At 36.4% G+C, this 17,546-nt stretch overlaps 1 protein-coding gene across 1 annotated transcript in view; it reads right to left on the reverse strand.

Annotated features, from left to right (window-relative positions):
- Nucleotides 1-562: 562 nt before the first annotated feature.
- LOC129009925 (ovostatin homolog 2-like) overlaps nt 563-17,546 on the reverse strand; it is a 53,957-nt gene continuing 36,973 nt past the window's right edge. Inside the window, 17 exon segments of the mRNA XM_063646902.1 lie at nt 563-615; nt 1,301-1,403; nt 2,719-2,787; nt 3,160-3,250; nt 4,684-4,796; nt 5,357-5,566; nt 6,568-6,779; nt 7,546-7,711; nt 8,857-8,931; nt 10,939-11,095; nt 11,717-11,798; nt 12,557-12,730; nt 13,455-13,538; nt 14,325-14,376; nt 15,088-15,206; nt 16,783-16,912; nt 17,158-17,386. Of these exon segments, the coding sequence (XP_063502972.1) occupies nt 563-615; nt 1,301-1,403; nt 2,719-2,787; nt 3,160-3,250; nt 4,684-4,796; nt 5,357-5,566; nt 6,568-6,779; nt 7,546-7,711; nt 8,857-8,931; nt 10,939-11,095; nt 11,717-11,798; nt 12,557-12,730; nt 13,455-13,538; nt 14,325-14,376; nt 15,088-15,206; nt 16,783-16,912; nt 17,158-17,386 (2,119 nt within the window).

The following is a 17,546-nucleotide window of genomic DNA, read 5'->3' on the forward strand; positions in this document are numbered from 1 at the left end:
TGTGAATGAAGTATCTGGAAGAAAAAAAAATCATAGACTCAGATGCAAAATGACAACATTTAATGGGATGATAAGGAAATAAGACCTGACAAGAAGCCATAGCAGATTGCAGACTGTTCAGGATGTCAGATGGTTCATGATTTTTTTCCAGGTTTGATACAGAAGAATCGGTTTATTAAAAGAAATGCTTTTCCACCTGGGATTTAAAACATCGTTTAAACAATAAACACATGTTTGTATGTATATATAAATAGATATTTAGATATAAAAACATGCATATATTTACTGACATGTCAACTTACAAAACAAAAATGAGAGATTTATAAAAGGTACATATATAGCTGTGAATTCTTTAAAGCTATTTTTAAAGAAATTAATAGTCTTAATGACTATCAGATTACTCATGTAGTACACAGCTACACAAGTCTAATGAAGTACCAGACACTTTTCTTTCTTCAACCATTGTCCTATCTTATTTAGGCTTTCATTTTCTTACTAGATGTGTTTTCAATGGTTTATGATGTAATAAAATTTCTTTACCTCTTCCAGTAATTGCTTTGTCTCACTCGGAAACTGAACTACTGTCGATGTTGTAAAAAGCAAGGGCATATTCTCCTGAAAAAATAAAGGGAACATGTATTTTTATTAAATAGATGATACAAGCACATTAGATCTAATCTTTCCAATAATTTTGAAATAGAGACACTTTCCCATTTTATACATCCAGAAATATGCTAATAATATCTAAGACGCTTGATGAAATACATTCTATTAGTAAATGACAGAGACAGAATTCAAATACTCGACAAACTTCACACAGCATTCAACAAGAAACAAATAGTACCAACCTTCCAGGGAACAGTTGTATGGTCTCTACAACATCTTAGTAATTGTTTTAGAAATTAATCTATCAATTTTTTAAAATAACATTTCAGAATATTCTCCACTCCCATTTTTAAGTCAAAGTCCATAGAGATAGCTTGGAACAGTCAGTCTTAGCATGAACAACAATGACAATAACAAAAAGACCTGGAAGCTTAGTGTGGCTTGTCTTTCAAGTTCAAGTGGAGCCCTGTCAGGTTATATAGCAAGGATTCTGGTGTTGAAAAACTCTGGTAACTGGAAAATGGGTTCAGTCAGAAGACACATCATGGAATAAAGAAACCAGTATACAAAGTAATGCCATCTATTGTTTACTCTGTGAAGACAGAGGTTGATTTTGGAAAGTTTAGTAGCTCAGAGAATGTTAGATATAAATACCATGTTCAATAGCCTTAGGGCATGGCTGTTGCTTGCCTACCTTTTTCGTAATAATCGTAGACCATGACTGGGGCTGGCTGAATGTTGAACACAAGGTTGCTCTGCTCAACAGAAAAAGTGAAACTGTCTGCTGTAGCAAAAACCTATAATGACACAAATTATAATTACATTGTAGCAGGTCTGAGAAAAGATAATCACTGAGAAAATTATCCCCAGAAGTTTATGATCTACGTAATTAAATAGATCTAGGGTATGATAAACTTACATATTGGCAAAATAATGAGTTGTTAACCTTAAATCATATAAAATTTCAAGTTCCTTTGCTTACATTGACGTGAGAGGAATTTAGCTGGAAGTCTTAGAGGAATGTAGGCATTTATGTGAGTGGAAACGATACACATAGAAAGGATGTCTCTAAAGCGCATGCCACAGTTTGGCGTTTCCTCAGTAAAATAAAAACAGAACTACCCTATGATCCAGCAATCCCATTTCTGGGTATGCATCCAAAGAAAATGAGATCAATATCTTGAAGAGACAGCTGCAGTCCCACGCTCATTCTTTCATTACTCACAATAGCCAACATAAGGAATCAGCCTAAGTGTTTGAAACAGATGAATGGATAATGAAACTGAGGCATATATACATACAAATTATTCAGCCTTAAAAAAAGAAAGAATTTCTGCCATTTGTAACAACATTGAAGAACTTGGAGGACATTATGTGGAGTGAAACAAACCAGATACACACAAAAAACACTGCAGGATCTCACCTGTAAGTTAAATCTAAAGTTGAGTTCATAGATGCAGAGAGTAGAAAGGCAGTTATCAGGGATGGGAAAATGAGGAGATGCTGGTCAAAGGATAGAAAGCTTCAGCTGTGCAGAATGAATACATTCTACAAATCTTGGGTGCAGCAGTGGCCTACAGTTAACAATGCTGTACTGTATATATAATATTCCCTAAGGGAGTAGATCTTAAGTGCTTCGTCACAAAAAAAGAAAAGGTAACCGTGTGAAGAGAGGGATATGTGTTAGTCAGCTAATTCACATATAGTCACACTAGATGATAACAATCAGCTCACTATATATATCAAAACATCACACCACATACCTTCAATACACAATTGTAATTTAGAAAAATTATGGTAAACTTTGTAAAGAGTTTAGTCAAATCATAAAATAATTACATATTTACTCTGTGACCAGACTGTGTTTGATAGGGAGATGATGTTTCTAAAATGGAAAGCTATCTAGTCACATAGCCAGGGCATATATGAAATAGCCTTGGAACTAGCAAGGAGAAGATGATCAGTGGGATAAAACACTGGTCATCCTTAACGTCCCTTATTTTTTCCTTTTACAAGTCCTATCAAACATATCTATAAGAAATTGAAGCATCCAATTATCCTTGGAAGGAAAAAAGAAAAACTTTAAAGAGAAAAAAATATTGCTAAACTTACATTTTCCAAGTAGAAAAGAACATGGTCATTCTTGACTTCAGTCTTCATCATTTGGCCCTTGTTTTCAAGCTTTGAAGAAATTGTTAGGGAAGGATAGAGAATAGATATTAGAACAAATGACAGTGCCACTGCAAAACTGAATGTCCATTCTTTTCTACGCCAGGTTCTGTTTTATGGAACATTCCTTGGTGCCATGATGTTTTCATAAGCACAGGTAGCAACTAAAGAAAAATATATGATGAACCATGGGAAATACTGAATGCTAATTGGTACAAATTAAGTATACCAGCTCTCCAGTGTTAGCGCAAAAATACAAAGGTGAATGTTGAAGAAGAATTCTATAGTTTTGTTTTGCTAAACAACGGCTAAACAAGTATTTATTTTATCTTTATACTCTATGTAGCTGTCTTTGTGCTGAAAGATTAGGCTTTTATTATTTACCTCTTCAATGGATGACATGGCTGGAGTAAATCCTGATAGCATTTTTACATCTATAACCACCATACTGGATTTATTGCGAATTCCAGTATATCTGAAAATTTTAAGAAAACATTCGTTTAGATATCAATTTTAAAAAGTGACTTATCTCATAATGAGAGTGCCAGGTGGATAAATACTAATTGGCTAGAAATCTAGAGGACAGGTAAAAGCTGAAGAGAAAATATCTGAAGAAAGTCATTTTCATGCATCTGTGAATAGGCACGACCAGAATGATAATGAAAGAGATGATACATAGCAACAGAAATTGGAGCAAATAATGAATTATCTGGACATGAAATCTGCCCCAAACCCTGCTCTTAAGCTTACCTGAAGTCTCAAAGTTTGAACTGATAAGCAAAGCTTCTAAATCTATATTACATATACTTAGGTTAGTGTTAGAGTTGCATAACACTTAGAGGACATCTTTGCTTAAAAGGTGGTATATTAGCAGAATTATAGAGTAGACATGTCCCCAGGAGATCTTCTAGCTCAGTTTCCTGCTTCTGGATAAGACTATTGGGGTGTGAAGTTAAGAGTTCCATAGTTGATCAGGGCATGGTGGCTCACACCTGTAATCCCAGCACTTTTGGAGGCCAAGGTGGGTGGATCACTTGAGGGTCAGAGTTCAAGACCAGCCTGGCCAATATGGCAAAACTCTGACTCTACCAAAAATAGAAAAATTAGCCAGATGTGGTGGTGCACGCCTCTAATCCCAGCTACTCAGGAGGCTGAGCCATAAGAATCCCTTGAACCCAGGAGGTAGAAGTTGCAGTGAGCTGAGACTGTGCCACTGTGCTACTGTACTGCAGCCTGGGTGACAAAGTGAGACTCTGTCTCAAACAAACAAACAAACAGAAAAAAGAAAAAGAGTTCCCCAATTCATTGAGTTCTTAGCCCTGGAGCTCAAGTGATTTTTATTTAGAAATTCTAAAAAATATCTCCCAAACTAATTTTACTCAATGTTTTCCACATATTAACTAAGGCTAAAAGCCTTTAGCATCTATAAATCATGCTTGAATTCAAGAGGATCATTTTGTTTTTCTATTCTGAAAAGTAAAAATCTAAAATGTTACTCTTTACAGTTATAAAATAAACATTTGTGGGCTTGCTACTATATGACCATGCATGCTTGTCTTGAGAAAGAAATATAGAATCTCTGTTTTTCAAAACTAGGAGTACTTCCATACAACAGAATAAAAAGTATCATTGGAACATCAGTGCAGCGAAAGCTTTCAAATCATGCTCACATAGACTGCATGTTATACTTGCCTCATTTTAGCTCTGATTTAGCTGAAGATGTACTAAATTGTGGTGTTCGGACAGAGGGCTAAAAAGTGACCGTGCTGTAGAATTGTCACCACCAACATGAGAACTCATCATATTACCATGATTTATATTTTGTTATTTCACTACTGTTTGAACTTTTTACATATTTTACCATCTTGTTCACATGGGAGTTACTATCAATCAAAATATTACACTTACTTGAGGGTCACTGTGAGGTCAAAAACAGTCGAAGAGTAGTTCTTTGCTATTTCCAAGGAAAGAGAAAATCCAGATGCCTTCTTAGGTAGGAGAACATTGTACTTAAGGGTGGCCTAGAAAGAATAGCAAATTATAAGAAAACCCATCCTGTATTAAGAATTATACAGTCTGACTGTAGTCAGTAGTAATGTAATTTTACATTTTAAAATAACTAAGAGTATACTTCAATCATTTGTAACACAACGGATAAATGCTTGAGGTGATCCATACCCCACTTGCCCTGATGTGATTCTTACACATTGCATGCATGTATCATGCACCCCATAAATATTTACACCTACTATGTACCCACAAAAATTAAAAATAAAACATTTTTAAAAAGAAAGAACCTATTGTTTATTTCTATTATTAATGCAGTTAACATCTTTGTCATCAGGGAATCAGGTTAAATTCTTTAGTTTTCAGCATAATGTAATTTAATGAAGATATAATACTTTCTAATAGCAATATTCCTCAAGAAACTTCTCTTAGACAGCTGAGTACCTTTTCATAAAGTAACTTGCATTTTTGGCTATTGATCATGTAAATACACAAAACGGTCAAATAACACTTCACGTAGTCTGACTCTTTTACTGGCAAACACTCATCACCCTCTTAGGCAGATTTCTGTTACCTGGATAAATGTACAACCGTGTCCTTCCACATCTACTGTGTATTGTCCAGGTGCCTTTGTTAGTTCTGAACGTTGGACCAGTAGGCGGTTATCATTGTTAACCTGGAAAATCTCACTGGATCCTTCACTGCTAAAGGTGACAGTGTTTTGATTCTTAGAGAAGGTTAACTTCATGTAGCGGGTTATGGCAAGAAGACAAACTGCAGTTTCCTGCACAGAACAGCACAAACAATGATCCAAGCTCAGTTACGACACAATATTGGTCATCATTTGACCATGGACTCCATATCAATCCTTAGAAATGCTCCTAAAACAGGTCAGCAAAACACCAAGAAGCAATACCCTGAATGATAGGAAAATATCCTTGCTTGTGCAAATTGTTTCTTCTTCAATTAATTTTCTTCAACAAATGTTAATTATATTTTTACTTTCTAAAATTTTTTAATAAAATATAGTCTCTTGGTTAAAAATGGTGTCAAAGCTTTTCTAAAAGTTAAGGCATTACATAATTCAGTGGCCCCTGTAGCCGCCATGGATAATTCTTTTTTTTCTGCTCATCTTCAAAGAAGGGAAGTCAGAATCAGGAAAAGATCTTTGGAAATTTATTAGCATATGGTTTTACTCCAAAACTAAGACCAAACAAAGAGAAATGAAGATTTTTCTCATGGAAATAAAACTGCTTTTTTGCGTTTTCAATTCGTTTCCAAGTAAGGAAAAGCATGTCATTGTTTCTCATACCCCCCATTTCTCCTGTTTTCCTTCTTTTCATTTGCTTTTCCCAGTGTATAACCCACAGAACTAGAGAGAAAGCTTTCTTTTTGGCCCGTATGTAATTTGAACATAGTATCATCAGGTGTCTAATGTACCACCAAGAGTGGTGCTTATGACAAAAATGTCCTCTAGGCTTATTCTATGTTTGCTGTGTGAATGAAGATACAAATGGTCATAAATTCCTGGAACAGGGGACCTCATTTCATTCATTTCTATTCAGAGGCTTCCTAGTAGGGTGCCTGATACACAATAACTGGCCAATAAATAATTGTTGAGGAAATAAAATAAGATTAATAAGATAATAAGAATCTTATTATCGAAGATTCTTCTTCTCAGAAAGGGTTTGTTGTGATAGCTTTACTATTAATATCTCACTCTTCATAGAGTTACAGCTTCTGCATTAAACATATTGCTAATAATATCAGGCCTACATTAATCACCTGGGTGGAAGAAAAGCCTCCATGGGAATTCATCTGTCGGGCAAGCCACTGCACAATCTTACTAGCATAGGTGAGGTCAGGAATTTTCCGGGAAATGACAGCCAACAGCACATAGCAAGTCTTCTCAGTCTGAGCAGAAGGTGCCCAGGGAATAAAAGATGGAAATTCTTCTGTCTTGGGTTTCCTTTCTCTTTCCCAGTAGATGACATCATCTGAGAAAAAGGAAGAATTTTCACATAGTCTGTATAAAAGTCATGGGTTACATATAAAGAAGGATGCCAATTCCATTCCTGACCTCTGTTTGTGCTGAATTGTTCCCCAAAAATTATATGTTGAAGCCCTAACTCCAAGTACCTCAAAATGTGGCTGTGTTTAGAGATAAGACTTTTTAAAGAGGTGACTAAGTTAAAATGAAGCTTATGGGCCACAATCCAATCTGAGTGGTGCCCTTATGAGAAGAAAAATTTTGGACACACAAAAGGGAGAGCAGGGCTTTGCACACACAAAAGATCTTGTGAAGACAAAGGAAGAATGTGGTCATCTGCAGGTGAAGAAACCACACTTTCAACACCTTGAACTTAGACTTCTAGCCTCCAGAAGCGTGAGAAAATAAACTTTTGTTGCTTAAGTCATCCAGTATGTGGTATTTTATGACAGCTATAGCAAACTACTACAGCCTTAAATAGCAACTTTCTAAGTAGCAGGTGATTAAGCTTCCCCAGCAGTTTCGATAGCCTATGGCTTGGTCACCAGGCTTGATTCCCCTCACATCACTCATTTGAGAGGAAGCTAGCATAAAGCAAAACAGGAAAGTCTAGAATATGTAGTGTTCTTGAAAGGTATAAAGGCCACTGATAAATTCCATAAGAGAAATAGAAACATACTGGTGAAGAGGGAGCTCCTATGTGACTGCTTAGAACGCTTCCTCACTGTGCTCCAAGATCACCTCCATTAGCAACAATGAATAATAACGCTTACTTAGTTTTGTGGCAGATTGATCCAGCGTTTGGAGTAAAGATTCCACTTGCTTCTCTTTTCCAGCTAGGGCAAAAGCATAAGCTAGAATTGCATGATTGTAGCCATTTTTGACACCACTGTCCAATGCCGCTTCAAGGCAAAAGAGTGCGTTTCGTAGAGCAGGAAACTGTTGGTCAGGAAGAAGAATCATATATGGTAAACTGATACCCGAACATTCCATGAGCTTGTTGAACATTTAAACTAATCATTGTTTATAATATATATAATATATCCTCAAAGTATATTTTACATACAAATCCATTTATATATACACATATATTTTATCCTTCAAAAATATCATTAAAATAAATTTATAATGTCATTATTAGTACCTAAGCAATATATATATATATTTTTTGAGATAGGGTCTCGCTCTGTTACCCAGGCTGGAGTGCAGTGGCATGATCTCAGCTCACTGCAACCTCCACCTCCCAGCTTCAAGCGATTCTCCTGCCTCCATCTCCCGAGTAGCTGGGATCACAGGCATGCACCACCAAGCCCAGCTAATCTTTGTATTTTTAGTAGAGATAGGGTTTCACCATGTTGGCCAGGCTGGTCTTGAACTCCTGACCTCAGGTAATCCACCCACCTCAGCCTCCCAAAGTGCTTGGATTATAGGCATGAGCCACCATGCCCGGCCCAATAAAATTTAGTAAGAAAATGGCAGTTTTTATATTTGATCAGTGATATTTCAGTTATGAATGTCTTCTATGCGGCAAAGCATCCAAATTTATCATAAGCCTAAGCTTTTTTTTTTTCTAATGCCTAAAATAGTGGCTTACATTTCTGAAGATAATTTTCAAGGTATACTAATGACCCTGACAATTCCTAGCATCTTAGTTCAGGAATAGATTTTGGAAATCTAACCTATGGATTGGGAGGTGGCTAGGGTGAGCCACACTTCAGTTGAAAATGTTTACTCACTTATTGTTTAGAGAGAAACAGAATACTAGGCTATGGCTTTACTTAGAACAGGGGTTCTCAATCCGAAATTTATGGCTGAACTTCAGGAGAGATGTGAATGCCTGCAATTGTGTGAATAACTCGTTTTTCTGTGCATATGTGTATTCTCCCTAGGGAGAAACCCAATCCTGTTTTTCAAAGCTGTCTATGAATGAAAAACAATTTGAAAAGCTTGAATTTAAAGGGTGGTAATAAACTAAATGTTATCTCGGGGTTTTATCCAGTCTTAGAATCTCAAGTGACTCTGACTCTACAGTTATTGAATGTGCATTCAGCTGACTGAAATCAGAAGATGATGGGAATCCATACAGTGAAATTGAGCCCAGCTTCAAAGAACATCCCAACAACATATGCAGTGAGTGAAATGTCCTCTTCATCTCCACCCTGAAAACAAAGGAACAAGGAGTCATTTGGGACAGCAGAGCACAAAATAGCAAGTATTCTTTTGAAGTAAAACTAGGTATGAAAAAAATACTGGAACAAATACCATTATTTATAAAAACACCTGAACATGTGTAGTTTTTAAATTAGATGGTTAATAATCATACTATCTAAGCAAGAATTCATTCAGACTCTATGCAATAATTAAATCATAATTATTAAGTTGTTATAACAATTAATTTCAATCGTATTTATGTGGCCTGGTGTTAAGCATGCATTCTAAGGAATTCACAGGACTCTATTTGTCTCCACTTGGTATAAATCTGAAAAAAGCCAACAAAGAATTTCTAATGAGGTGAAGCAGAAAGTTGCCATGAAGATTCCTGGAAATTCCTGGAAAAGCACCCTAGGAGGTCACCAGAATTAAGTCTCAGATTCTTACAGTGTAAAATGAGAAACTCATTTATAAATCACGTGGTTTGCAAACTGACTGTGCATAAAAGTCCCCTGGGGTACTTCAATCAACCAGTGTCTACACAGAGATTCTGGTCCAAAAAATTCAGGAATAAGACAGCGAAATGCATTTTAATGGGTGCTCTAGTGACTCTGATGCAAATAGCATTCAGAATGGCATCTGGGATCTACCGCTCTTGTACAAGCTTCCCATTTTATCTGTTTAAGCAAAGGACAACTCCTCTCTTCTTCAGAAAAGAAATATTTCTGAGAAACCAAGTGTTTAAGATGCAAATAACAGCATATGGTAGACACTAACATGAGGTATGAGGACTCTCAGTATGTCTAAATTACAGCAAGTGGTATCACCATTCTTCTGCAGTGCAAGCTTTGATTTTTCCCTTGCATTTTTATTTCTCTCAACTCAAAACACACACAGACATCCACCCACCCACCCACCCACACAGATATTTAATTATAGAGAAAATACTGGGTAAGATCAGACAAACTGTAGCAGTAATCAGCAATGATTCACCAGTAATGAATCCAATAAGAAGAAAGATGTGGAGATGTTTTAGAAGAGAACGTGGGAAAGTTTTTGATTTTTCTATGAAGGAGCAAGAGCTCTCCTCCATCAGGGTCCTCCTGTTGTAAGGAATAAGTTTGGAATACATTAAAAATACCACAAAGCAATTTGAATACAATTTGCATGCAAATTAAATATCATAGAGTGTCTGTTTTCATTCATATTTTGATGTGGATTAGATATGCATTCTGTGTTTCAAGAACAGGAGTGATGATTATGAGGAAGGATGCTGAAGAAAAGCTCAGGGTATTTCAGGGGCCATCAGAGCATGCTAAAATGCCATGATAGGAGATTTTGAGCAACCACAGGGAAAAAAAGGAGGGGAAAGGAGATAGAAGATGGGCTGGAGGTGGACAGGTATCTGCAAAGAAAGGAAGTTGGAAGGGAGGGATTTACCTAAATGTGAACAGGAAAAGTGTTGGATTTTGCCAAGATATACTTCACCTCATTTGTACTTTGGCCCCAGGGCAAGCTTGGCCTTTGAATTTTTCCTTGAGAGGGTCTGAGAAAAACTTGCTTCATTGAAACAAGATGAATTACTAGATATTCTCCCCCAGATCTTTCTTGCCATTCATGGACAGGAATAAACTTTCCTTCCTCATATACTCACAGCCCCCTCCCTTTATACATTGACTGTCTCCAAATTTACGAAAGTTTCTTTTCTAGGTTTCCTTTCTCTCCCCTCCCTTCTATTTCTAGTTTAATTTCTGAAGAGGACTGACTCGGGAAGGACTAGAGACTGAATAAGGCAGACAAGAGACTCAGAAGGAGTCACATCCAGGCTGTGGTTAAACATGCACGAAGCAGGAATGGTGCTGCTGACCAACCCACCACAGGCCCAGGACTGCAGTGCCTCAGAAGGCTTCATATGCACAGGAAGAATATTCATATTCCAGATCAGGAAAGCCAGAGGCAGGGCAAGGCAGGCAATGCCCAGGAGCAAGGAAAGCCTGGTGCTTCTCCTCTCTCACCTCCCAGGCATGATTGAAAAGCTGGCCATCATTCTTAAAGCAGCCGCTCGTTTTCTGTTGGCTTGAAAGCCAGATTAAGGTCTGTTTTTGAACATTTTCATCAATGAATACATACTTTTTCATTCTCTCCAATGTCTTAAAAGTAAGAGCACTGAGCCTGTAATACAAATCACCAAAGCAAAAGTTAGATAAAGAGGAAATGACGATGTCAGCAGTTCCACAGTTTCATCACCATTGTTCCCTTTGAGTAAAGGATGCATTCAACTCATCTACTGTAAACCATCTTTATTGATAGTGGCCCTTTCCTTTGGGTCAGGAAAATATTATCACTAGTAATAAGTGGAATTAGAGTAGGTAATTTACAGCATGTTTGCACCCAAAGGTCCTGTTGTATAGCCCATTAGATTATCCATACATGGAGAGAGAAATGATGTAATTAGGTATTTTGTGTCCTTCTAATTTCACTTTCCTGAATCTATATGGGACTCTGAGAAGCACAGAGTAAGACGTGCCCTCTTTGGTGGAGTTAACCAGCGGTGCATGTATAAGGGCTGTCATGAAAGGATCAGACTGCTAAGCAAATCATCATGAGACTGAAGGAACATTGTTGCATTAGGATTAGAATCAATAAATCTTTAGTTTTATCTATTTCTCCTCTGCAAATTGACTTTGAAACCCACTTTGCTTCTAAATCCCCACTGAACTCCATCCTTCACCTCCTTGCAAGCCCTCCTCAGGTAATTCCTATATTATATAAAATAAATTTTTTATGTCTCACCATATGCTTCCTTTCTGATTCTGCTGCCAAAACACACTATATGAACCATCAGAGTTTTTGAAAGATAACTGCCTTTGATAACCTAAAATAGAACATTGTAGGAAATTATTTTTTAACCTAAGAAAGTTAGAAGAGAAAGAATAGTGCAGTGCAAGCCCTAGGTATTGGTGTTAGACACAAATCACTAGGATGATCATTTCTATTTGAACTTCTGAAACTCAGGTTCTGTATTCATAAGGGAGAAAAAATAACTCTTACTTTATAGGATTTTGATCACAAGATAATACACATGGATATGTCTGGCTCAGTAACCGCCTCATCATTGGTACCTACTAACTATTCAGTATATTTCCCATAAGGTCATTTTATTTCAGTGTTATCTTTCTGAGAAGAAAAACCAAAGATGATTTTATGCTCCTGGACTTTTCCTTAACCTCACATTTCACAACATTGGCCCTCTTTCCGTATACAAAGCCAATCACTTCACTGCAACAAACCACAGCTGAGCAAACAAATACAGACGTTGATAGATGAACCACTGACGACAACTCCTAACAAAAACAACAACAATAACAACAACAAACAAGGTAGCTTGCAAAATACCAGACATTAAAAAAAATTAAGCGCAGAGCTTGAAAACTTTGCAGCTGTAAATTATGAAGCTAGCTGACCACACAGATTTTGAAGTCAAATGGAAAACAAGAGCTAGGACTGAGAGTTCCTCAGTTCAGGTTCACTTTTCCTTCACCAGACTACTGCATAAAAGCAGCTTATGACATCTTGGTATGAGTAACAATTGATTTCAACAATTATGGGCAGAAATTACTTAAATCTTCTCACCATTAGATAAGAGAAAGAAAGCCTTAGATTGAACTTCCTCTGTCAGTTGCTCAGTAGATTTCAGATAGTCAAGAACATAAGTATCAGATGCTAGTAGGGCAGCATTCTGCTCTCCACTTCCATAGGGCATTTGGAGAACAACCAGATTCTGCATGGCAAGTCCTAGACTATCCCCTAAAAACAGAAAAAGCGGAAAGCTGTATTGTTTAGAGTTGCCATCTCAGCATTAATAACTATAGACAAAAGAAGCATAATGGAATAGGTAACATTTAAAATTGAGTCTAAATGGTGGAAACAAAGAAAGTTTTATGAAGCAATTTGAAAGAGGAGATAGCCATGAAGGGTGAAGTTAAACTGCTATGAAAACTATTTCTGAAAATCTCATTACCAGAGAGAGGAGGAAGTTAGGAGAATGTGTTTGTTTGCTTGTTTTGCTAGTTTTTTTTTTAATCAATCAATCCTATGAATTACAAAGTATAATCCATCCCTTCCAAGAGATGTTCATGTTAATAACAGACAAAGAAGTTTGCCTTTTGTATCAGCAACAAAAATTTCTCCTTTTATTGAGAAAACTCCCAACATCATTAACAGGCAAAGTTAATTCGATTCTTCAAGAGGTGAATTTCATATTTCAGATTAATGATTATAAAGAACCTCTTGCTTTCTGAACACTAGTTACCATCTACCCAAGCTAAGGTTTCCTGGGAATATAGATCTGGAAACCGTACTGTAATCCCTTCAGATCCCATCAGGAAACATAGAGGATGATCTGAACAATAATTCCCTCTAATTGATAGCTTAGGAAAATCTCTCCATTCTGTTATTTTAAGGATATTTTAAAGACCACCTCAACCAAGATTTTCAAATCATAGTGAAACACAAAATGTAATCATCTTACCCACAACAGTGAAAAAGCCTCTGGCTGACCCTTCTACTACATTGTTTGGCAAGTCCAAAACTCCCTGCTTGGAGGCTTTGGCACCTAGAATGAAAATACTGATTTAAAAAATGTGATGGCTTCTTTATATCAGCAGATTTGGGGGATAAACATATTGGAAATAAGATTCCGTTACTTATTTTTATTTTACAAGTTGTTTATTAGAGGAGATGAAGTTGGGAATTTGACCTAGTTTAGGAGAACAGTGCATTCAGAAAATGGCATTTAAATCTGTGCATTAGATTGTGGTCACCGTTCTTCACTGGTTTGGTGCCTGAACTATTTATGTATGAAAAAAATGTAAAAACTACACTGACTATAACGCATAAAACAACACACACAAAAGGTAAAGCTTGAAGGCTCTGATGAGGGTGTATAATCAGATCACCATCAACCAGGTAAAATAATACCCCTCTTGGCCATAAAACCGGAGACTGAGGGGCAGAGGCAGTGATGTGTCTATGGGTTATTTCATCCTGAGTACAAAAGCAAAGATTATATTATATGCTATTGGTGCTCAATCCTGATGTCCCATTGTCCAATATTGTGTGACAACCATATCATAAGAGGAGCTAAAAATACACACGATGAAAAAAAATAGGTCGGGTCAGACCAACATCAGAAAGTGACCTAAAAAACCGCCTCCTGACTATGCTTTTTGATGGCTAAAATTATACCATAAAGATAAAGCATGAAACACAAGAATCCTCCATGAGCTATTTAAAGTGAAATCACAGGGCACATGGACTCATGTGGAAGGAGAGGACATGAACTGATTCTCTTGGTGAATTTTATTTAGGACTAATTTGACTTCCTAAAAGATCCTCTTACCTTCTGTACAGATAAGGAAACTCTGGGTCATTTCCTTTTCAATACCTTCAGGCTGTCAAAGAGTAACACAAACAAGCACAGAAGAATGAGTCTAGATCCTCTGTCCATGAAGGAAAAGTGATTAAGCACCAGCTCACTTAAGCATGGCTGGTACAAGTTTATCCCTGAGAGAAGATCCAACTCATGGTCCCCTTTTGTTCATATCTGGAAGGCACGGGACATCACCAGCACCCATTTTAGCCTCTGTATTCTGTAGCTTGGACAAGCATAATCTTGATGTCATTGTGGGACACTGTCAGCTCCTCTGATCCTGTATAGCATCTCCAGTAAACAACTAAGAGTGCTTTGTGGAGCAGGGATGTGCCAAGAGGCAAATCAAGAGTGTTCCTCTGACAAGTGCTGATTCTTGTTGAGGATGATGGGAACTGCACGCGAGTGTAGGACAAGTAGATCTGTCTCTTGAATTTGAGAATCAGAAACAGAGAAGGAAGAGAAATAGGTGTACAGGAAACATCTTGACTCAGAAACAAACAAAAAATTGTCAAGTCTGTTTCAAATGTTAAGTTTTACTATCCTGGGTGAGGTATTAATTAAAGAAAGGATGAACTTTATGCTGTTTTAATTCATTTAAAATGGCATATCTTGTGTCAAAAGTAAATGTTGTCAACTAATTAAGTCTCTTCAATGAGAAGGTCTTTTAATACAAAACCTCTTAGATGTCTGTTTCTTTTCAGGAAAAGCTTGACGGTTTGCATATCCATACCTCTACCAAGAAGCTTTTGACCACAGTGTCTTTCCAGTTTAGCTTTTGCTGCTTCATTCCTTCATTTGGGCAAGCACTGCTTTGTTTGGACTCAGCAACTACAGTGATATTCACTTTACCTGGAAGACATTCCCAAATATAAATTGAATTGATCATTGGTCCCTTCTGTAATGAGAAATGACTAGAGTCTGTGAACCATGTCTTGAATTGGATTAATCAAATTCTATCATTAAGTTAATGCTTAGAACAAAATAACTTATTTCTTCTCCTTCCTAGGTATAATGTGGTATCTTCCATTTCACCTCTTCCATGATTTTCATGATTCCTTACATTAAATGATAAATTTACTTAATTAAAACTTAAGAAATTTTAGGAAAAGTAACATTCTACAAAGTCGTCTGAGTCAATTTCTTGATATTAATTGTTTATAAAGGTTACTTATGACAATATAGGCTAATAATGTCAGCTAACTAGGGCTCCTAACTTCCCAAGATCAAGCAAACATAGTAAAATATGATATAGTAGATAGGCACTGGATTGAAATAATGTCCTAGCAAGGAATCCATTGTTTTTAAACGTCCTGATTTCACATTATGTAATTAGAACTGATCTCCAGTTTCCTTGCTTGTAAAAATTAGAGGATTGAAAACAATCATTCTTTAAGGTTGTTATTATTTACATGACTATATACCAATATACATAACCAACATATTGTTCTTTTTGTTGTTGTTGTTGTTGTGTTTTATTTGTTTCTCTGTCTCAGGAAGCTTGCTATTTCACTCTTAAAACTGTGTCTTCGACTTAATGTCATAAAACTATACAAGTTGGTACAGTATTCTATCTCAATTGCCAAGGTAGGATTTTGAAAATCTTGTGCAGCAGAAATATTGAGAAACTTCAAATCTAACAGAAAAATAGTCCGAGAACAGCATCACAACTGAGCTAAAATAATCTCATAGACATATTATTTGCCGTTAAAATAATACAATGAATATAGGACATTAAAGAAAATTTGAATGACTATTTTTTAAAAGTAGTGATTAAAAGTATCACACACATCATATCTAGCATTCCTTGTTTACTAGAATTTTAAACTTTTTCCATTCCATGTATTTTCAATATTTCAATAGGAGACAAGTTAGTTTATTTTTCCATCTTGCAGATAGCATAGGCACTAAGACAATATTCTCAGTTTTTGATCTCAATCCAATCATTTAGTGATTTTGGTATCCCCATGGCACATCTAATAAATTTACAAACCTGACAATTCCCTAATTGGTCATTGTGATGGAGCAGCAATTTTTGTGAAGGTGGCATGGGTTCATGATGGTAGGTGAAGGACCCAGCGAGAAGTCAAATAATTAAGGTGGCATTAATGACAACATGGCCTTCGTCTGAGATATGGCATATGGCAAACATATAGTCCGTGATAGGTCATGCAAGTTAGCATTTATATTATATTTTAATTACATTATGCTCTTGTCAAAATGAATGGTGGTTTTGATCTACACAGCATTAACAACCAGAAGTTAGATTATTATAGATTAGAATTTCTAATGGAGAATTTACAATAAGAATTTTAAAAATGTGAGGGAGAAAATCATGTTTGTATACACAATTTAAGGAAAATAAATGGAGACAATAAATATGGGCTGGTTTTCCATGAGTGACTGGTGTAGACAGATAGCTGCTTACCCAATTTCTTAGGTATAATAGTCCAGACATTTGTTTTCCTCCCTCCAGCTTGGATAATCTCACTGCCATTGATTTTCAAGGTATTAATATTTGCTTCATAATTCTGAGACTCCTCCACTTGAACAGAAATCTAAGAAAACAATCATGGCAATGAGAATAGCACTGGAACACACATCTCTATGAAACGCCATGCTCAATACAATGTTTAAACTGTCACTGTGAATGAAAGCAATTGTATTTGTTTGAGGAATATGGACTTAAGTCTTATACCTTTATAGTAGCATTTTGCATTTGAGGATAAAGAGAATACAGAAATATTAAGAAATATTTTAGCTTTGTTAGATTTTTGCCTCCAGATCAAACAGAACAACTCACCTCCACACATGTATTCAGGTAGCTGAAGACATTGACAATCAAATCAAATTGTTCATTTTGAACAACCGAAAAGGGTGAGGCAATTTCAATAAAGAAAGGTTGGGAGACTTCTAGAGTGGTTGTAGAGGAAACACCAAATCCAACGTCACCATTCACACAAAAGCCACTTGCCTCCCATTGGGTTATCGTATCAGGAATGAGGAACGAAAGATTGGCAGAGCCTGAGGAACTGGAAGAAGAGGTTATCGGTAAAACACATTCTTTGTCTGAACCAAGAACTTAAAATTAAGTGCAGAGCAAGCAGAAAAGTATTGACTGAAGCTCAAAAGTGAGTTATATTGTTTGGATGGGGCATTAGATAAAAATAATGAGAGCTGGATTTTTATAAA

The sequence above is a fragment of the Pongo pygmaeus genome, chromosome 10, assembly GCF_028885625.2.
Source record: "Pongo pygmaeus isolate AG05252 chromosome 10, NHGRI_mPonPyg2-v2.0_pri, whole genome shotgun sequence".
Lineage (NCBI taxonomy): Eukaryota > Metazoa > Chordata > Mammalia > Primates > Hominidae > Pongo > Pongo pygmaeus.